At 47.2% G+C, this 22,075-nt stretch overlaps 1 protein-coding gene across 1 annotated transcript in view; it reads right to left on the bottom strand.

The window, feature by feature from the left end:
- ARHGEF9 (Cdc42 guanine nucleotide exchange factor 9) overlaps window positions 1–22,075 on the bottom strand; it is a 219,339-nt gene that overhangs the window by 184,237 nt on the left and 13,027 nt on the right. The window contains exon 2 of the mRNA XM_065643046.1: window positions 7,991–10,719. Within this exon, the coding sequence (XP_065499118.1) occupies window positions 7,991–10,651 (2,661 nt within the window). The 5' untranslated portion in view covers window positions 10,652–10,719. The remainder of the gene's footprint in view (window positions 1–7,990; window positions 10,720–22,075) is intronic.

The raw sequence follows: 22,075 nt of genomic DNA, 5'->3' as shown, positions 1-22,075 counted from the left end.
TAATTTCTGGATTTTTTGCTAGGTTACAACTGCCAGTCATCACTGGTCTCCATGTATAGCCATGCTCGAGAGACAAGTGAGTAAGAAGTGGAAAAGAAGATTTTTCAGAAAGATCTTCAGCACTTGTAAGACATAGTCATGGAGTAGAGCAATGAGTCTGCAATGGTGAAGTTTAGGAGAACAGTCTGGTTACACGCGTGCTCATCTAGCAGCATAATAATAGGATCTGCCCATCCTATTATAAAATAAAAGCTACAAGTTCTTAGAATAAAGCTGAGATACCCATCAAGAACAATTCCTGCAAAACTCAAGAGTCTTCTCGATAGTAAGATCCATGTAAAAGTAAATTAGTAACAGGATGTCATTTTTCCTCTTTCCCAAAAATCTTAGCAAAACACTCCCAGGTATTTCCAGAGGTCATATAAGGCCTTTTCCAGTTCCATAAACAGAAGCCTACAGATGGTCTACCAAGAGGACAGGAGGTGAATAAACGTAACAGCATTGCTGTGCTGCTGGAGTCATCAGAAGGGTACAGACGCACAGGACTCTTCGCATAAAGGTGGATTTGAATCCCTTTGGTGGAATACATAACTGCAAAACAACATATCTGACCCGCTGCCCGTCCTCCTTCAAAAGCCACATCTCACATCACTCGGCTGCTAGCACAGATCTAATACAAATGCACTAACCCTCCTGCAACCCATTATCTGTAAAATCAAGTCTTGTTACAAGCAGAGCTGCTTTTCTTTCCAGATGCTTCCTATCCACCCCACATCACCTTCTGGTGTGACTGGGGAGATGTAACTATCTGCTTCCAGATGGCCTGGCGTTGCTCTGTACCAAATCCACCAAAGACCATCAACTTCAGCCCTTTGTGTTACTCTTACGAATTTTTCGAAGTCTTTTCCAAAACATTGGGGTTTAGCTTATTGTAGGACATGAAGCACAGGTAATATTCCCTGCTGATCAAAACAGGTCAAAAGTCCTGCTACCCCTAATTGCACTGCCCAGCACTCGTAGTGCTTGCTCTTTGCAGCAGTGCCATTTGTACCAGAACAGGGTCCCAACGCACCCAGTGCACACCCACCCCGCTGGGCACGATGCACCCAGTGGGGCTGGTCTGCACCTTCCTCTGAACATCTGTTACAACACACCCCTCTGCACCATTTTCTCTCCAACGTATGTAGCACCTACCACCACAATTAGGCTTGGGGTTTTTTTCTTTTTTGGTTATTATAGTGTGCCTCATCTCCAGGGAGAACACAAGTTGCAGCCCTTGCCAGGTTTCAGAAGGTCCAAATGCAAGGATGGGGCAAACCACAGCACTTAAAAGTAAACTGGGATCTCTTTTGCATTCTCTGAAAATGCACAGGTACAAAACTAGAACAACTGTTTTTCCTGAAAGACTCACAACAGAAATTATCACAGTAGTTTCTCTGGAAGCTGACTGATAAAACCTGCTAAAAAGACATTTCCTCTATATCAATAGCCAACAAAGTATTACTCGAAACAGTAAGACACTTGCAATCGATTGAAGCACCCATAAAGTGGTGAAATCCCCCCATTATACCTCAACATTTGGTAACATTAATCCAAAGAATGAATTAGCATTTATAGCTAACTGGAGAAAAACATTGGAGTTTCCCTCACTTTGGGGTGACTCCAACTTTTATTATCCTACTTCAGGAGCAAAAGATCCTGAAAGGGACAACTTGTACAAAGATGTTTTGCAGAATGGAATTTTCTTAAAAAAAAAAAAAAAATCACAGTCCAAACTCCTACTTTTCATTTTATTCTCTGTGCCATGTGACACCGTGGAAGTCTTGTGTATAATCACAGAGTTGTACTTCAACAGCCCTGCTGCTAACTGGGTGCCTCGTATGGTTTAGCGTATCTGTCCTCACGACTCCAGCAGCCCCAGTTTTCACTGATATGCTCTTATCTTTATTCACAGATGAAGAATAAAGTAGACAGGCTATAATTACCCCAAAGGCACAGTGGGAGTCTGTGGATGAATTATGGCTTAATCTCCCATTGCCTGCTCCTAGCACCATGTCCAGTGACCCAGCACAATTCTCTTGACTGGGTAACAGTTGAGAGGAGGTAAAAGCCACAGAAAACCTTCCACTCTGAGAACTTTCAGACACATAGTCCCTTTAGCATATAGGCCAGCAATGCCCAGAGGTTCATATGCACCGAGGATGGCAGGAGGTGGCCTGTTGTAACTTGGAGGACGGGAAGTAGACGAAGGCAAGGCCAAACAAGTTTTTTTTAAAAACGTGTGGAAATCTGAATTATCCATGTGTTCTGTGGCTGCTTTTATATATATATATATATGTAAAGCCTATCAGCTTTGCAAACTCAACCCGCTTTTCCCTGACAATGCTAGAAATATGTTTCCCAAAAAAAACCCTACTCCACTATAGACAGAACTAAATATAGACTTTAATTCAAGATTCTGCTAGCACCTCACGGTTATTAAAAACATAAAAATCTGAACAGATTGGAGATAGGCTTTAAAAGGTTTTGTCTCCACTAAAAATAAGATGATTGTCAGACACAACCATATTAAAAGCCATAAATACAAAGAACCTTCATTCTGCAACTAAATCGTACCTCACTACAGATAGTGCTCTTCTGGCAACAGGAGGATTTAGGAAGTCAAGTACTATTTCTTAATTTGGAAGGACTATGAAGTGGTTTGTAAGCACAACTACCAGCAGTAGGCTGAGACACAACCCAGTTTAGTGCCCGTAACCAGGAGATGAAGAGATCTCTGAAGATCAGCCCTCAGAAATACCCGTCTCCTGGTTAGTGTCGTTCAACAGAGCGGGGAGGGAAAAGACAAATCAACTCAGCAGTCCCAGTTCTGCAGTTGCTCCCAAAATGTTCTGTAGCGGAGAGAATAAAACAATCTCAAACTAAAGGGCACTATGAGAACTGGTTGCACATCACTTGCAATTTCTGCTCTAACACAGAAAGTGACTGTATCTTCCTCTGGTGAAAAGGCACTGCAGCTGCTGCACTACAGTAAAACTCCAAACCTGTGGGAGGATCTGAGATGCGCCCCAGCTATCAGATCGAAAATATGCAGATAATCCGCTGGCATGTGCACACTCAGGCAAATCAGTAATCCTGTGCTTCCAGTTAGACCCACCGCACAGGGAGAGTCCCTGATTTTCCCATACAGAGCAACGTGGCGTGCAGCTATTGCAAAGAAATCACAAAAACGAATAGTGCCGTGAAAGCGCCGATCCTGCTCCATCAGTGTGGGCCGCTCCGCAACCCAGAGCACCTTTATGGCCCCAGGACAGGTTGGCTCCTAAATACAGGACTCAGAGGAACAAACTCAACAGCTGCTCAAGAGAAACATCTGCAACCATCTGCTGTGCTGTTGAGAAGTGAGTTTGATCAGACGGACCCTTACAGGGCTTTGGAAACAAATGGGCTGGGAAACCCAGGGCATCCTGGGTCAGCCTGGCACCTCATCCTGTGGGACAGGCACCTTTTGCCCTGGTTGACAAGCCTGTAGAAATCTCATTTTCACGCTTCTGGCAACCATAATTCCCTCAGAAAATGGCAACACGAAACCAACTGGTGTCTGCGTGCAGCCACAACAGCCAGCAGCAAGCTGCAGTCTGTAAACCTTTTGGAGATAAAATTCAAAATCCTAAGGAAAAGATAAGGTTTGCTGTTCCATAGAAATAAACTCTTATTTCACAAATAAGCCAGCAGAGGGCATGGAAAGACTGCAGTGAAAGGCCTGCCAGAGTGACACCAGCCAACATGCTCTGCAGTGCCCGGTCCCTGTGCGTGCCCCTGGGACCAGCAATGAGCCTCAAGCAAGTTTTGGGGTCCTAAAAACTCTAAACTGATACCCGAAATACAAAATCAGATGCCTGTTTTGCAACCTTTCCTCGTGTCATACCCAAAGGAGGTATAAAATCCCCCACAAACCCTGTCCAAGGACGTATCGGGTAGTCTGAAACCCGGATGGAAATGTCAGAACCACAAAGGAGTCTGTGTGGCATCAAAACCTCCTTCCACCTAAACACCACCTCGCACTACGGAAAGTGGTCAAATCCAACTTTGTCAATTTGCCAATCCCAATTTGCCTACTACGGTAAGGACAGCTTCCCCTGGGAAGTGCCCAAAAACCTCAAATATTGACACAAAACCGCCTTGTTCGGGCTTTTTCCTCCCATTCCCACAAGTGTAGGCTACAGAGAAGCTCGTGTGCTCTGGAGGAAAGAGCTCCCACTCCCCTCCATGTCCTCCTGCCCCATTTTTTCTCTCTTTTCTCTCTCTCTCGCCACTGTTTCGGTTGCGTGGGGACCAGGCCCAGCCTTGTGCCTCTCCCCGACCACCCCGTGTCCCCCCTGCACCTGCCGAGCCCTCCGGCTTCTTTTTAAACAACAACACTTCTTAAACTTTCAAATCCAACTTTGGGGGCTATGCCTGACTCCCTGCAGCAGAATTCTCCCTGCTGGGATGCTGTGGGGTTTTTAGAGGTGGGATGAGGATAATTCACTTCGGTGGGGACACGGAAAATGGAAACTTTTCTAACTTGCAAGTGAGGGCCTTAAACTGCCCAAAATCTAGTAAAACCTCCATGTCATATTTTGGTTCATTTCTCAGATCTACCCTGTTTCCCCAAAAATAAACTCCAGCGTGATTTTTCAGGATTTTTGAGGATGCTTGAAATATAAGCACTACTCCAAAAATAAGCCCTAGTTACAGCTCATTAAAAAGTCAATTGAAATAGTGTCCAGGCAGCTACACATGTAAAAAAGTAAGCATCTTTTGAAGCAAAAATTAATATGAGGCCCTGTCTTATTTTCAGGGAAACTGGGTATCTCTCAGAATAAGGAAGGCACTTCCACTGCAGAGTTGCAGCTGTGTGAACAGCGAAATCAGTAACCCATCTCCCACTGACAATCTATTTTGACCTTTATTGTTCTTTCAATTCTTCACAATGTTTTTATCTCCACTGTTTCAGAAGTTCCCAGAACAAACAAGAATTTGGAATAGGGTCTGAAAGCAACTAGGCAGAACAGTTTGAGAAGTGATTTTCTGCCTTTCTACAGCTGCTCTCCTTCAATGCTGCTGCCATGCTATTTCCTTTACAGCATTAAGACCAAGTCATATTGAGCTTTTACTTGCCTATAACATCACTCAGTTCCTGCCCAAAGACATAAAAATTTTAAAAGGCAAGACTAGGAAAGCAAGAAACGAGGGCATTAGTGGCAGGCGAGTACAGCTAAACAGATCTGCAGTACTGCTAGGACCAATGCGCAGGTCCCCTGAACCCCACTCCAGCATCCTTTGTGCTACACCAGCCTCAGTCTCTTCTATCATCTCCTAATGGGTTCGGGCCAGGAGCCTCAGTGAGAACCGGCGCTTTTGTGGGACAACGCGTAGGTCATTTTGAAAATATTTGCTTGAGCTATTTCTGCTCTACACTGTTAGTGCACTTTCAAACTGCTGCAGCGCTTGCTTAGAGCAGCTGACCAAGCCAGGCCACACTGTCCTGGCGGTACCTTCTCCCTGCTTGTGGCTGAGCATTGCACTTGAAATACAAATCCTTCCATAATGCAGAGCAGCCTGGAGTGGAGGCAGGAGGGTCAACAACTGTCCTGGGGAACAGGTGCCAGCAAAGAGCTGGATTTAGCCCTAAAATAATAAGAGGCTGGAGTTCGCTGTTACTGTCACGCTCAGGCTGAAGTTATTCGTCTTGCATGTTTATTTGTGGTAAAACATTTCCAAGTGCCACTCCCTGATGAGAGACAGGGAAGAAAATCCCTCAGGTATCTCAGGACATTTGTTACTGGAGCTGCTGGCAGACTCCCTGGGTCCGTTCCATCCAAGAATATCTTGACTGCTCTGGGTTTGATGCTGCCACCACATCACTGGGCATTTCTAAACCTCTAGTTCAAGTTTCTGGGATGCAGAAGGTGTTTACAAACTAGGGCAGGCTCTGTGCTTTCCCTCCCATCCCGCTGCTGCTCCTGCCCGTGGCAGCAGACCTTCCGTCCGGAGGTTGTCCTGCTATCGCCACACTCCACAGGAACTTGGGGGAGGTTTCCTGTCCGGTTATCTCAAGCACCATATTTAAGTTTCTTGCTAATGTTTGTAAGCTGCAACAGCTGAGCTGGGGCTTACCACATCTCCTGTTCACACAGCTGACCTGGGAAATCGCTCAGATTTTGGCCCAAGAGTTCTGCGATTAGGCTTGCAGCCACTGCCCTCAGCTAGCAGAGATGGGGAATGAGTGCCAATATTTTCCTCTGCTCCACTCAATCCTTTCATGCCCCTGTTATCTTGCTTCTGCCCAGAATACTTTCAGCTCGGTTCCTGTGAAGGGATGTCAAACCACAGCCCTCTCATTCAAGCTCCTCCTAAAAACACTTTTTCCAGACACCACGAGAAGTGACTAACCACTATTCACCCCACTTCATAAGTGCCTGGAATTACAGTGAGCTGTCTTTATTTTTTTGTATTACACAAAATGGAACAGAAAAACATATCCAGGAATAACTAACAATGGCACTACCCATTTTAGCTGGGAGTCAGAAGTTCAGATCTTTTTTTTCCCCCAGCATTTCTAATCTTCTGCCAATTTTCAAACACTTCCCCTCTTGGCTCACAAGTTACAGTGACCCCTTTTCCAACAGGGAACAATGTCATCACCTCTGTAACATCTCTGGTCTCTCCAAAACCAAAAAAAACCAGCTGGGCTTCACACTGGGTTCTACCTTGGTTTGTCCACAAACCTGTCCTGATTCCACAAGCGGCACGGAGGCCGTGAGCCTGGCACAGCTGACACGACTGCTGCTGCTCACCAATCCCTGCTCCACACGCAGGACACACAGACAGGTGCTACAGCGATGGACCATGAGATAACGGGGAGTCTGTTGGCTTCAGGAGGCCCCTTCTCATCCCACACGTTTGACTCCCTTGTCCATGGGATTTCTGAAGTTCCCTGGTGTTAAGCTGGACAACAGAGATTGATAATACCCAGAACCTAGTCCAAAATCCCATGTCCACTTGCATGTTTTAACAATTTTAAGAGCTTTGAAAGACTTGCTTGTAACAAACAGGAATGCATTGCCATAATTAGAGCCACCATCACTGCCCACCTTTCGATTAGGGCTGGGTAATTAAAATCCCAAAAGGCTCTTTTCGTGTAGAGACAGATGCAGGGCAGCTCTGACCAGACCCCCACTTGGCATGTAGTCACACTGGGAAGGCATTTTGCTCACATTACACACCAAGCCCCTTAGCAAGGCTTTCTTCTACAGGCTCAGCATCAAACTATTGATGCCACGCAGCTTCTGACAGGTTTGGAGGAGAGGAAAGCTCATTTAGATCTGCCAGAGAAACTATCTGATGAGCAGCTTTTACAAGAGATGGGCTTCCTTTTTTTTCCTGTTCTTGCACTGTGTGCCAGGACGGTGACTGGTATTCTACATGCTGCGTTGTAGCCAGCATCACCTAATAAAAATCAACTACCACCACTCCTACTACTTTTTTAGGTTTTCCTAAAAACACAAGGGCCGTATTGCAATTGCTGAATGCTGTTTGTCCATGTCGCACCTCCAAACTCCACATTTGCCAAAAGTGCTCTTCTTACAAGTTTCTACTTCGAATGAACCAAATGCAGAGAGAACAAATATTAAAGGTAGTGCCTAGAAATACCCAAACTTCTGCCACAGCCCTCTTCTAGAGGCACTGATACAGACAAATGGCCAAAGGGTTGTAGGAGGAGCAGCTCTGGAGGTTTCCACTAATAGTTCGGGGATAAGCCAGTTAACTGACTCCACTGGAACTGATATAAAAGATGTGTCTACTGCTATCATTCGTATGACGGCTTACTTAACTGAAAAAGCCAATGAGGGATATATAAAAATGCTTTTAAATGCAAACTATCTTCATAAGAGGTATAACAGTATGGTCTTATTGAAAACATTATAGTAAAAGTTACTCATACCTTTCCGTTTTTGAGCCGTCCGGAGGAGACAATTCTAGAGACATGCACTTGGAACGGACGGCACTCGTCACTACAGTTAAACTGTTCCTCTCTGTCCGTTATCTCTACGGAGTTTTGTTCTACAAAAGAAGTGGTTCCGCGTTTTTTAATGCGGCCGTCAGTCTGCGCTAAAACTTGTCCTTTAGCTGTTGCACATTTTAAAAAAGTCACTACAGAAAAGTCAGTATCAGCAACTGGAGAACAGCCCAGGTCTGCAGCATCCATATTATTCAGAGTAAGATCTTGAGAGCGTGGTAGGTCCCTGTCCATGACCTGTTTCTTTTCCAGGGTACTGTCGGTATCTTGAATCTCTTTAGTCAGGGTCATCTGGGGAAGGCGGATCAGAGCCTCAGACACTGCAGAAAAGTCACCACCTGCAGCTAGAGAACAGCCCAAGTCCACAATATCCACATTATTCACAGGAAGATCTTGAGAACATGGAAGGTCCCTTCCCATGACCTGTGTCTTCTCCGGAGTACTGCTTGAGTCCTGAAATGCCAGCTCACCTCTAGACAGGTCTTGCAAAGGCAGCTCAGGATGTCTCAAGTCCTGCATATCCAGTTCTCTCTTGGCAAGCTCCTGAGACACTGCTGAAGACGGATCCATGTCTTTAGCAATGACCGGAGCACAAGCCATGTCCTCGGTGTCAAGTTTAGTCAAGGTCATCTGCGGAAGGTGAATTGGAGCCTCAGTCACTGCAGAAAAGTCACCATCAGCAGCTGGAGAACAGCCCAGGTCTGCAGCACCCACATTATCCACAGGAAGACCTTGAGAATGCGGCAGGTCCCTGCCCATGACCTGTGTCTTCTCCAGAGTACTGCCAGTGTCTTGAATCCCCAGCTCACCTCTAGACAAGTCTTGCAAAGGCAGCTCAGGATTTCTCAAGTCCTGCATAGGCAGTTCTGTCTGTGCAAGCTCCTGAGCCATGGCTGGAGATGGATCCATGTCTTTAGCAACCACTGGAGCACCAGCCAAATCCTCAGTATCAAGTTTAGTCAGTGATGTCTGGGGAAGGTGGATCAGAGCCTCAGTCACAGCAGAAAAGTCACCATCTGCAGCTAGAGAATGGCCCAGGTCCACAGTATCCATATTATTCACAGGAAGACCTTGAGAATGTGGCGGGTCCTCACCCATGACCTGTGTCTTCTCTGGAGTACTGCCCGAATTCTCAGTCTGTTTAGTCAGAGGTGTCTGTGGAAAGTCAATCAGATCCTCAGAGGTGTCTCTAGTATTTAGCTCAGTGAAAGAGTCATCTGTGAGCTCCAGTAGGTGGGAGATCGATCGTTCTGGCCCGAAGGGAGAAAGTGATGTTTCATTAAATCTACCATTCTCACTGCCCAGGGCAGAGGAACCAATGTCTTGTGACACTTCTGTGGTTTTGCAATGCTGCATGGGCTCCTTCCCCACCAAACTCTCAAAGCTCAGATTGTCCCATGTGCCTGAATCTGGGGACTGCAGACACGCTCCCACCGTGCAGAAGGCCTTTGCACTCTCATTCTCGATAACCAAGCCCTCTTTGTTGGGGGGAACATCCTGCCTCCAGCTTCGGAAACTCCGCTGAGGCCTTTTCTCGTCGGGTGAAAATGCCCTTGAGGAGCCTCGCAGCCTCCGAGCTGCCTCAGCCACACTGGTGAAGAATCTCACAACACCCCCAAAGTGAGTGGCTTTGGTGGCACTGTTTGATTTTTTCCGCTGGCTGAGATTCTCCTCACACCTCGTATCAAAGTCAAAATAAGAAGCAGAACGATCGGTTATATTTTGTAAGTTCTGGAAATTGGTTTCAGCCCTTTGATCTGGAAGCTTTGAATTATCTTTGCTAGTTAATGAAATTCCTTTCAGATAGCTCCAGACATCAGAGCTTCTCCCTCTTCTGCTCTCCTGTGGGACAGTACACCTCTTTGGACTGTCCATTTCTGTAACTGCAGGACTCTTAAAGTTTTCAAAATTCAAAGACTCGCTCTTTCTGGCTCGTATTCTGTGGCAGTTATTATCATTATCTTCACTGTGTAATCTGACACTAATATCCCTGAGACATTTACTTTCATTGGCATCAATTTCAGGAATGCTGATATTCAGCTCTATGTCTTCAAAAGAAGAATCCAAATCCTCGATGTACCCCGCATACGAGTGGCGCGAGGGCCTCCGACTGTCACACAGTTTCTTAACCCTGTAGACAGCCCTTTGTCCGCTGGCCTGGTGGTCCTCCTCAGGGTCACAAGCAACCTGGACACTGGATGCTCTCAAATCCGCATTCTTAGGCATCCTGGAGGTTCTTCCCTTTTTTGACAGTCTTACCCTGTCCATGAAGGATGTTTTTTTTAATTCTGAGACCTCAGAGGTAACTCCCAGTAGGATCATGGAGTGAGGTCTTCCTTTATTCGTAGCGAGTCCTTTCCTTCGTCTAACAAAATTCCAGATCCGGTTGCCCTTGGTCATCTTCTTATACCTGGGTGCTTCTTCCCGTTCACTCGGAATTGCATCGCTGGAGGTGCAGTGCTCAGCACCACAGACCTCCAGCGCGTCACTACTCCCTTCCTCCATGTTTGCTTCGAAAATCCTGTTTGCGTATCCATTTGGAGCTGTCACGGGACCAGTATGCCGGCAGCCCTCTAGGACTTCCATCGCCTTGGCTCACAAGTTGGCATCAGGGGTCACAGATGCATTGCCTTCAGATTATTTTCTTCACAATACTTAAGGAAAAAAGAACAAAAGAATGCAATTAGGAGCAGAAAGTTTTTTTAGGAGACACATTTGTTAAAGCATCACAGGTCAAATCTAATCCCAGTAGCAATGGTAGTTTTGCCATTGAGTTCAGTGAGGCTGAAATTTTGTTCCCAAACCACGTAAGTTTTAAAACAATTAAACCTGATTTAAATGACTGAAGATTTAGTGACTGCAAATAAACTTCCTGCATTAACAAAGTTACCACAAAGTATATGCAGAATACCATAAATCCCGTCTTCGTTTTGCAAACTGCTAGTACTCTAAATACGTCAGAGTACATGACAGAGAGGAAAAGAGGAAATTACAGCAAAGCGTCCCTGTGCATGTCACTGTCATCTTCACCAGCCCCATCTGCCAGGAACCAGCAATGCACTCCCAACGAGTTCAGTCTCTTCAGGCAGCCATTCAAAGAAAAGTCAGGATGAGCCGTTTCCTGGAACCAATGCAATTCTGAAATACTACAATATCAGAAAACTCACGGAATATCCAAGCCAGGTTTTTCCTACTATAACTATGGCACCAGGAGGGGAATCCCTCGCTAGAACTGGAATGCTAAATGAAAGCTGTTTGGCCACCACTCAACGCTACACAAAATACGCATGTTCCCCTCAAGTGAGTTCCACCTTAAGTGAACAAGATTAAAACTGCAAGTACCCCATATGCAACAGCAATGAAAACCACTGCAAACCTTTTGTGGGAATACACTTAAACTCCTACTCGTACAGATCCTAAAGCTTCCCTTCCACTGGTGAACCTCTGCCCTGTCTCGCTGCTACAGCTTCATAAGGTCGTCCTGGGTTTGCTGTCTGCCTTTGTGACATGCAGAATTACAAGCCAGGAACTAAATGGGGTTAAATTCCCTCAATTTCCAATCCTACTCTCAGGAGGAAGAAGGAAGCAAGAGTAGGAACAAGAAGGGGGACAGCCCCAGAGACATGGCTTGATCATGGAAAAAACTCTCCGTTTTCCACAGGCACTCACACTGCAGCGCTCTGACACAAAGGCATGAAGCTCACTCCCGCTCTCGTCCATTTTACTCTTACTGCTCTATGAACAATCCCCACATCTATTAAAAAACAAAAAAAATTACACTCACTATTTCTATTAAAACAAAGGTTATTAGAGCAGTGGCTATTGCCCTGGAGACCTCATGGACAAGGAAAGGCTGACCCTTGCATTCAGTCAAATAAACCTCTTTTTCTGCCTTACCACTACGTCTGTCTTCAACCAAGAGACCTCCACGGATGGCAGAAGCACCAAGGAACCAGAGCACAGCCAAGTGAGGCCGAAAACCTTAACAGAAACAACTGCTATCCTGCTTTTTTACGAACAACTGTCATCTGGCTTTCGCTACAGCCATGATACAGGGGTTATGCCAAATATTTTTGGCACCAACAGTACTTAAGGTAGCAAAAATGAATGTTTGCTACTGTGGTGGGATGACCATGGCCAGATGTCCAACACCACCATGCTGTCACTCCCCCTTCCCAAACAGGACAGGGGAAAAAGATGGAAAAGTGAATGGGATGATATAAAGATATGGAGATCCCTTACCAATTACTATCACAGGCAAAACAGACACAATTCAGGGAAAATGAATTTGATTTGTTGCCAACTAAAATTGATTGGGATAATGCGCCTGGTGAGGGGTCTGGAGCACAAGTGTGATGGGAGCGGCTGAGGGAGCTGGGGGTTCAGCCTGGAGAACAGGAGCTGAGGGGAGACCTTCTGATCTCTGAACTGCCTGAAAGGAGCTTGGAGCCAGGGGGGTCGGGCTCTGCTCCCCAGGAACCAGCGCCAGGACCAGAGGAAACGGCCTCAAGTTGCGCCAGAGGAAGCTGAGGTTGGATCTGGGGAACAATTTCTTCCCCAAAGGGCTGTGGGGCATTGGAACAGGCTGCCCAGGGCAGTGCTGGAGTCACCATCCCTGGAGGGGTTCAAAAGACATTTAGATGAGGCTCTTTGGGACATGGCTTAGTGCCAGTGTTGGGTTATGGTTGGACTCGATGATCTTAGGGGTCTCTTCCAACCAAAATGATTCTATGGGAAACAAAGATAAAACTAACACAACACCTTGTCCCCACTCACACCCTTCTTCCCAGGGCTCAACTTCCCTCCTTTACTCCTGATGGCTCTACCTCCCCCGGGGAACAACAGGAGGATGAGGAATTGTGAGACAACGGGAGGATGAGGAATTGTGAGAGGTACAGTCAGGACATAACAGCTCCTCTCTGACACTCCCTCCTCCTCATGCTTTTCTCCTGCTCCTGCATGGGGCCTCCACAGGCCAGGATTCCTGTCAGCGAACATCCCCCGGCTCCATCCCCCCGCTCTATCTTCACTGACATCAGGGTTCACAGCTCTGTTTCTCATTGGTTTTTTATCCCCCCTCGCCCCTCACTTGTCCTTTCTTAACCATGTTTCCAGAAGAGGTGCTGGCAGTGCCGCTGACGGGCTCCGCTCTGGGCTGTGGCGCGGCCGCTGTGGAACCGGCCATGCCCGGCCCCGGCCTCACAGCCCCGGCCTCTCCTCACAGTGGCCCGGCCTCACAGCCCCGGCCTCTCCTCACAGTGGCCCCCAGTGCCAACACCTCACCAAATACACCCCGTACAGTTACACAGCCTAACTGTATAGCAATTATCTTCCATGCACACCGCCTCGTTCTGCTTTGGCCATCTATTTACACAGCCCCACCGCCTTTTACACTGGCCATGATGGAGATTTTAAAGAGAACCTCCTTCCCCAGGCAAAGGCTTGTTTTGGGGCCTCGGCGCCGCCTGCCACCACTTAAACCCTGTAGCACGAATTCACCCAGGAGATGTGTGGCCCTGGTCCATACACAGACCACAAAAAGCTTTTGTTCCCAAAAAAACCAAGGGTTTAGCAGGACTGTTTCTCCATCTGGTGCTCGAGGAAGAGACCAGCTCCTCATTCCCTGGGCTGTCACTTTGCATCTGCAAGTTATTCACAGACATCCCTGCTGCAATTTAAAGAGTAACACATTTGAAAGGATTTGAAGGAGTGAAAAAAAAAATCATTAAAAAAGAGCATTTGAGTAGTTTCAAGTTGTTTAGCCAACTGGCAGCAAAACACAAACATCAGAAAAGGTCCCTATTATTTTTTTGTTCTCTCTTTCCAGTTTTATGTTTTATTGTTTTTGGCTGGGTAGATCCTGCATAAGGAAAGCGGATTCAAAGGGAACAGGCCTGTCTGTGGAGTCTTTGGACAGATGCTAGCACAGAGGAGAGAAAGGCTGTTTCGCATGTGTCAAGCAAAAGAGATCCTGTAAAAGCACACAGATCCTGCACAGCCCTCCCTGGAGAAACAACACAACATAGAAATGCGGCTTTAAAATTTAAAAAAAAAAAAATTACATATATATATATATTTAACTTTTTAAAAGCAGCTTTAAACGAGACATAAACTAGAGGCACCACCACGAAGCCAGACCTGAGCGCTCTAAGCAGCCGGGGCACGGCTGAGCACCAGTTCTTGGTGGCTCCTCTCCACCTCCCTTCCCACCACAGCCTCACCTGAACCCCTCCTAATCTTGGAAACCACCTTCCTCGCTTTGACAAAGCTCTCCCTGAGGGATAAAAGGAACAGCTAGCCGCAGGCATGGTACTCAAAACGCCTTTTGACCAGCTGCTAGCAAATATTCAGCGTGAGAAAAGCATGTTGTTGTTGTCGTCTAATTTGCACCAATTAAGCCTGCAAGGGCTACACACACTGAAATAACCAGATAACCTTGGCAGGAGCCAACTCAGAGCGGCTCAACTTCATTAGTGCCCACGGTCGCGGTGCTGCCACCTGAGCCAGCCCCAGCCCCAGGACTGGCATTGCCTCCCCCAGAGCAAAGCTGCACTGAGGCAAATTCTCTGCATTTGAACACATTTGAACGAATTTCAGCCAGCTTCACCCAGTCCTCCCCAATGGGGTGCCAAAATCTGCTACGCTCTGTCAACTCATGCAGCCGCCAAAATCAGTGTCCGCCAACATGGAAACACAGAAAGGCAGCATGCCTGTGCGAAACCTATGCTTTAAATAAGCCAAGCAGAGAAAAGGTGGTCTTGTCAACCAAACCACGCAGGCTCAATGGCATTAAGGCCCATAACGACAAAATAAAATTTGAGTATGGAGAAGAACAGCTGCAAGAGTATCTGATGAACCATTACTCATCTTTCTAAGGTGCAGAAGAAGGGGGTTTTGAAGAAATGCTCTGAATGCATTTTTGAGAACACTTATTAGCCAGAAAACTACAACAGTTAGTCAACCATCCTTTTATTTTTCCCCTCCTTGGGCTGCGGGCGCAGTTGCAGATGTCAAGTCGTAGAAGTTACCACGTAGCAGCTAAGCTGCAACTACCATCTCTGTGTGTGGGACTTTAACCACAAAAAATGTGAGGTAACGCAATTACCTTCCACCTCTTCCACTACCCTGTGAATCACCTCAAGCCCAAAGAGGGTGGCTCAGCCAGGTGGCTGTGGTTGGTGCGTCTGGTCTACAAAACACACAAAATCTCACCTGGAAAGGAAAATGGTTTCATAAAACCACAGCTATCAATCAAACACTGAAAACTGCTCCGACTTAAAGGAGCTACATGGGTCCCTACCCTGTCCTCTGCACAAGACCTTGTTCTTCTCATCACGCAAGCAGTAGTCTTTCATTCTGAAAAGTCACCTTCCTTTTCCAGGTCACACAGGTGGACAAATAAACTAGGTTTCCACCAAATCCCAAGCAAACAGCACCAAGTGTGTTACACAGACATCTGTATCTACAGCCATGATTCCCCACTCCAAATTCTTTCCTTTTTTTTTTTTGCATTATCCAAATATTTAGGAAAGAACTAGGTACTCTGTATCTCATTCATGATTGCATAACATTTCCTTGGCAACAAGGCTTTTCTTGCCTGATACAGGTGGGAGTAATAGCAATTTTGCTTCTTTTAAGTGTGATTTAGCAGACGGATACATGAACAGAAATAACACCAGGGGCCCAGGTAACACCCACTGAAGTTAACAGTTCTCATAGACTTAAAGGACATCGAATGAGGCCAAAGCAGTCAGGGCTGTCACGAGTCACTGTTCAGGGACTGACACTTTTCTTGGGCAATCTTATGCTTCTGTGCTAGCCCTTAGCAAATTTTCAGGAATTGCCCACAACCATAGCAAAATAAGGGTGTCCACATGCCTACCAAGGGCAACAGGGTAGCAAGACCAGCGAGCAAGGAAGCATCAATTAGGAAAGGTCTGATCCAGGCTGAGCTGAGCTTTCTCAAGAGACCCCCAATGATGGAAAGAAACTGCTGTTTGCAGGGCTGGCAGCACACTATTCCTGAAATCTGCTGCAGATCACTGCAGGTTTTGGGCAACTAGCACAAGTTTGGAGGATTTTTTTAAAAAATAATTAGTGCTGTAAAGCTGCCCCCTACCTAGAAAAAAAATCACAAAAAATGTTGGACAGTTGAGACCTCTGTCAGAAAAGAGGGCCTACAATGGGGTTTCGGGATTTAATATTTTGGAAGGGCTCTTTCAGCCACAAGAACACTAAAACACCTGTTTATTGATTAGCTGCTGTAGATCACAACACTGACATATTTACTTGGGAGCTGCCATACGCATTTCCTCACGTGTTCCAATACTTGATCCCGTTTTTGCTGTACAATAAACTCCAAGAATTGTTAATGACTGTTTTCAATTTTTCCTATTTGCTGTGTTGTCTAGCACTTTGTTTTGCTTGGCCTGGGAGCGCTAGGATAAAAGCACTGGCCTTGAACCTAATCTAGTATTTGGGTCCTACCTTGCTGCTGTCCCAGTACTCTGAGAACCATCTCATGGAGAAAATCAGCAATTAGTCCCTTTTCTCCTGAGACACATTTTGTAGTGAGAGGAAAGAATGGCACCTACCCCTTCCTCTCTTCTAGGACAGGTCTTTATAGCCTCCCAGCTCCTTGCATATTCTTGTGCAATCAGACTGTTCATAATGGTACGTGTTATGAGCTCGATTTTGACTATTGTTTGTAAGGTTAAACTACTGGGAACACGCTCCAAGGCAAACGGTCTCTGGGTGGCAGGGTGTACGTCCCAATAGATGCACTCAATGAGACAATATCCGTGTCCCCATCAGTCAACTACAGGAAAACCAGGCATCCCTAGGCGCTGTGGGATTCTGGAGAATGCAAATTCCAGGCTACAATCAACTTGTAAATCCCCTCTATCAAGTGACCCGAAAGGAGAACTATTTCGACTGGAGCCTCGAGGAGCTACAAGCCTTTGAAGAGATCAAAGAGGAAACTGGTGGTGGGGTAGCCCCAGGGCCAGCCCGGACAGGATCACATGTGAGAAATGTGCCCTCCACCGCAGAGCAGAAAGCACCTGCAAAGACCCGAGGTTGACCTCTGGGGTTTTGGGCTGGGGTACAGAGGGTCTGGGGCTCACTACACCCCAACTACAAAGGAGATACCAGCAGTACACAAGGGGGTTCAAGCTGTGTCAGAAATAGTTGTTATAAAAGCCCAGCTCTTCTTGGCACAGCAACTACCTGTGCTGTGCTGGATAGTCCAAGGACGGGATCTGCTCTTGCTGCAGAGCAATGACTCGGGACACCCCTCCAAGGCTCTCCATCCCTTCCTCACCCATCAGCAGCACTAAATTTGCTTTGAAATCCATTGGCCGCCTCCAGCATGACACAGTGCCGCCGATTTGTGCTAAAGGCCTGGGGCTGGTGCAGCAAAGGCGCCGGGAGCCTTGCAAGGCGACAGCCGACAGCCGGAGCTGGAATGCACCGAGGGCCCCTGGGGACACGATCTTCCACTCGGCTCTTCCTCTGTGGGATACAAAACAACAAACAAGAAGGAGCCTTTGGCCATTGTTTTTCGGGGAAGGGGGGTGGCAGGGCGAGGGCACGCGGCGCAGCCTGCCAGAAGGCATGGCTGAGCTAAGGAAGTCCTGCCTGGGCTTTGGTGTATCCGCTCCTCTCCAGGAGGGGCAGGGGGAGGCAGGAAGGAGAGAAAATAGAGAACAAATGATCATATAACCCTTGAGAGAAACCTGTCTGCCTTTGGAGAGCGTATTTAGCCCAAGCATGCAGCGCCTCTCGCTATACAAAAGAAAAAGAGGAAAGAAAACCCCGCCAGTTCTTCCGTTACCATGTTCTACCACCAAAAAAAATGGGAGGAAACAGATGTTAAACTCTCCAGCATCAGGAAATTATCTCTTTCATGAGGGTACAGTTACTTCAGTGTATTTAGGTCAAATAAATAGGGAGAGAATCGTGACTTCACCCCCTTTCTGTCTATGCCTCCGCAGACGTTTCAGCCTCTCCTGGTGCCGCTCCAAAGGACGAACCCCAAAGCCACATTCACGTTTCGCGGCGCACTCCCAGGTGCAGGCAGGTCCCAGCCACGGTCAAGCCCCTACCCCCCTGGCAGATCCCCAGCTCACAGCCACCCACACCACAAATTGCTGCAGCCCCCACAAAAATTCAGCATCCCCTCTTTACAGGACAAGGACAGTTTTCTGCCGGGCTTTGGCCAGGCATGGCAGTACTGCAGCTTGCATGTTAATTTTTTTAAATAGAGGTGGAAGGAGCACGGAGACTTGGGTGAAACATCTGCAAAAGGGATCTCCAGGCCATTAGCAAGCGCAGTTACGGTTTTCCGGCGCTGGGCTCCCCGAGGAGTGCTGAGCAACTGCCCATAGGAAGCAGCCATAGAATTTAACCAGCATTTTTACCTGCTCTGCAAAATACGTTGCACAGGAAGTTAAACCCCCTCACTAGGAGCAGGAGGCAGACAGGAGAGCAGTTTGAATCCCTTTCCAGTCAGCAGTGGACAGACTTTACTGACACACAGTTTTCGGTGGCAGAAAGGAATCTGCAGCAATGGTCTCACTCCATCACTGAGGACAACCCACCAGACAAGTGACCACCAGGCAAACACGCCGCTTTCCCTAGGGCAGTGTGCATCTGCCCCGCATGGTTTTCACTGGTTTAAGCCAAAGCTTTTACAGTACTGGATCTGCATTTGTGTTTCTGTTAATTCAATACTCACCGGGCAAACGGATGGATGCACAGACAGCTCAATCCCTGTATTCATAAGGACGGAACTCAAAACTTCGAGTAAATCAGTTCACTCATGTATAATTTAAACATTACTTCCTTCCCATTTCGGGGAGCTTTAGAGTTTGTGCAGTGGCTAAACACAATGAAACTAGAGCAGGAGACTCATTTTGCTCGCGGCCAAGGGACGGACAGAGTTGCTCAACTAAACCTCTCAGATAAACTGGACTTGTCCTGGTCCTGCCAAGCTCACCGCAAACGTGAGTGGCTCTGGACTTGGGGCTTCGTGGGCCCGACGGAATGCTGTGACGGTGCAGAGAGGTGCCGGGCACCTCAGCAGGGTACCAGCACTTGGCTCTGCATCATGCTGAGCCTTAAAACCTCCCGCCAAGCCAGCAACAGCTTTATACCTGCAGCGCCTGCACAGAAAAGGGGAGAGAGCCATCATCTAACTCCTCCTGCAAAGCCGAGCAGGAGAAACTACACAAGAAAACGCGCAGAGGTGTAAAAGCCCATGTTAACTGGAATCAAAAGATAAAGATGTAACAGACTAGGCCCTACTGAAGCTGAATTTCAGAGCAAGGCTCTGCATGGAGCCCAGAAGGCTTTGCCATTGTACCTGTCGCTAAATATTTCTCCAGACTCACACAGGTGAGCCATGAATTGCAGATGAGAATACACCCTTTGCCATTTAAGCAGCATTGTCTTTGTGGTAGCATTATCCCTTGCACACTGCTTCACATTTTCATAAGCCCTTTTCTGCAATTCCAAACTCTTTTGTTATATAGAAAATAAAACTAAGGTGACTACCAAACAGATCCAAAAGGATACTTTTGCTGTTGACATCCAGGATGCACAGGGATCCCCAAAAATGAGGGAGCTTGAAAACATAGTCATCTTTCAGAACGAGGTTATGTTTTGATGCACGATAGCTGTTTCTCTGGTATTTGGCACCAACCATCACCATTATAATATAGGAATATCTGCCGTTACCTGTAGATAAAGCTGTTCAGTAGACAGCTGAAAGTAGTTAATGACGTATAAGAACATTTAATTACTACCTAGTGGCAGACGTAGGTATTCTAATCCCACAGGGATGAGCTAAAACGCAACAGTCCAGGCAGGTTCAGGGGTCTACACCCATACACACCCCATTAACGTCAGCTGAATAACATCACGCCTCTGGCTGCCATCCTTCGTGAGGATGCTGGGAGGCAACGACTTTGTGATGCTTGTGACGTTACTTTGCATTCCCAATTAGTCAATTTAGTAGAGATGCCTCAAGAACTTTACAGCTACGGCATTTCTCTGCAATGAACCCCTTAAAAATCCTTTCCTTCTCCAAAAATCCTTAAGTAAAAAAGCATGGCTGCCTGCTGTCTGAACATGAGGACAGATCAGTGGCCAGCATTTAATTGTTTATATCTTGAGACAAAGATAGTGTCTCAATAATTGTCTATTGTATCCCAGAGACAGCACAGGAAAGCTCTTCCCCTAGCTGGGAGCCTACAGGTCACACATGCTTCTGCCATAACATTTGCTATAAATAGTCTTCAGTTGAGCAAAGGTTTGTGCTAGTTACAAAGCAGAGCAAGGCAGGCACTGTGCTCCTATCGGTTTCAGCCATTAGCTCTCCCCAGAGAGTGCATATCCTACCCTATTGTTCCTGCTCAAATGTTTGAAAGAATTATTTTTTCCTTGCTTCTTTTGTTTGGGGAGTTTATTTATATTTCCTCTTTGACATGGAATTACTACTAGAAAAAGTAAGTGCCATCTTACAAGGCAGCTCGCCCCGTGCCAATATTGAAATTAAGTGTGGAGGGTCACGTTTGTTGCCGTAGTTGCAGACCTTGCAATCCGCGTTGATGTATGTTCAGCGCACTCGGCTCGGGGTCAGAAACAAAGAGCGAGTGCCAACCACAGCCCCAAATTCACATGCAAGCGCTGGGAGCGCATGCAGCACCCGGTTCTGCCCAAACATTTCCAAGAATTATTTTAGCATATTACTCAGCAACTCCCTTACACTGCCCCGGCCATGTCAAAGGGCATCTCCCACAAACTTAACTGCCCTCCTCTAAGCCCTATGTCTACCTCCAGAGAGATACCAAGTGACCCATTCTTTTTAGGCATCTATATGGGTGGGATGTTCCCTGCACTCCATTTCCCCCCATGCCCTTTTTCCTTACAGCAGTTTGAACAGGAACCATCACTTCTTTCAGGTTTCTCCACCAAACAAGCCAAACCAATCGCCATGTCCAAGTGAACGATTGCTTCAGGAGTCTTCTGCACCACTTTTGTCTAAAATCAACCCAATTTCTGGGTAGTTGGAGGTTTGATGTTCCAAGGAGGCTGATGACACCTGCTGTGCATTCGGCCACTGCTGCATTTGGGGATATCCAACCGCGGGAGCCCAGCGGCCTTGCACAAAATTGCATGTAGACATGTGAAAAACATCATCTTGTGTTTCTAGAGAAGCAGCATGACTGCTCGGTGCCCGGCCTGCTCTCTGTCTGGGGCTTTTCACCCCAGAGAGTCACAGAGCTTTGATGGGTCTGACACCCCCCTGCACCTCACATCTCCCGCACAGGGCAGGCGTATCATCAAACCCAGGCATGCCCACCCCATGCCCGGAACCCTTGAAAGTCACAAGGTGCCTCCCAGACACACAGACACCCTTCTCTTGCCTTCCCTCCTCAACAGCAACAACAAAAAATAATCCTTATTTGCATCCAGAGCCACTACCACACAGTGGTCCAGAATGGCGCACGCAGGGGTTGCTTTACAAGAACTATGGGTGGGTGGGTAGGTGATGCTTGGAGCCCAGTTTTGGTGGCAATGCCACTGCTGCTGTAGGTGTTACCCAGCCGGAGCTGGTCCTCACATGCTCCTCTTACAACCCAAGACTTCAAAACCTCAGTTTGTCGATGCAGACCTGCCCTACTGACCCGATACAGATACCAAAGCAAACAAGCAGCTTTTAAGCAGGCACCACCAGCACATCCCCTGTCTGGCCCGCTGCGCAGTCCCACCAGCATGGCTTTTCCCTGCAAAAAGCGGCTGTCAGCTCGCATTCCTCACGCACCAGGGCCCCGCTCGACTCAGCCACGCTCCGCTGGGCGACAGCAGCAGCAGTCAGCTCTGACCGTAGGGAAGGAACATCGCATTCAATTAGCATCATTACTGATGAGCTTTTTAATCTTTCGCCTGTGCCCCCACCACACACCGCAGCCACCGGGACGGGGCTGCGCACACACAGGTGGCCAC

The sequence above is a fragment of the Caloenas nicobarica genome, chromosome 12 (assembly GCF_036013445.1).
Source record: "Caloenas nicobarica isolate bCalNic1 chromosome 12, bCalNic1.hap1, whole genome shotgun sequence".
In the NCBI taxonomy this organism is placed as follows: domain Eukaryota; kingdom Metazoa; phylum Chordata; class Aves; order Columbiformes; family Columbidae; genus Caloenas; species Caloenas nicobarica.
Note: the sequence above shows the minus strand (reverse complement) of the source record. Positions and strands in the feature narration are given on the sequence as shown.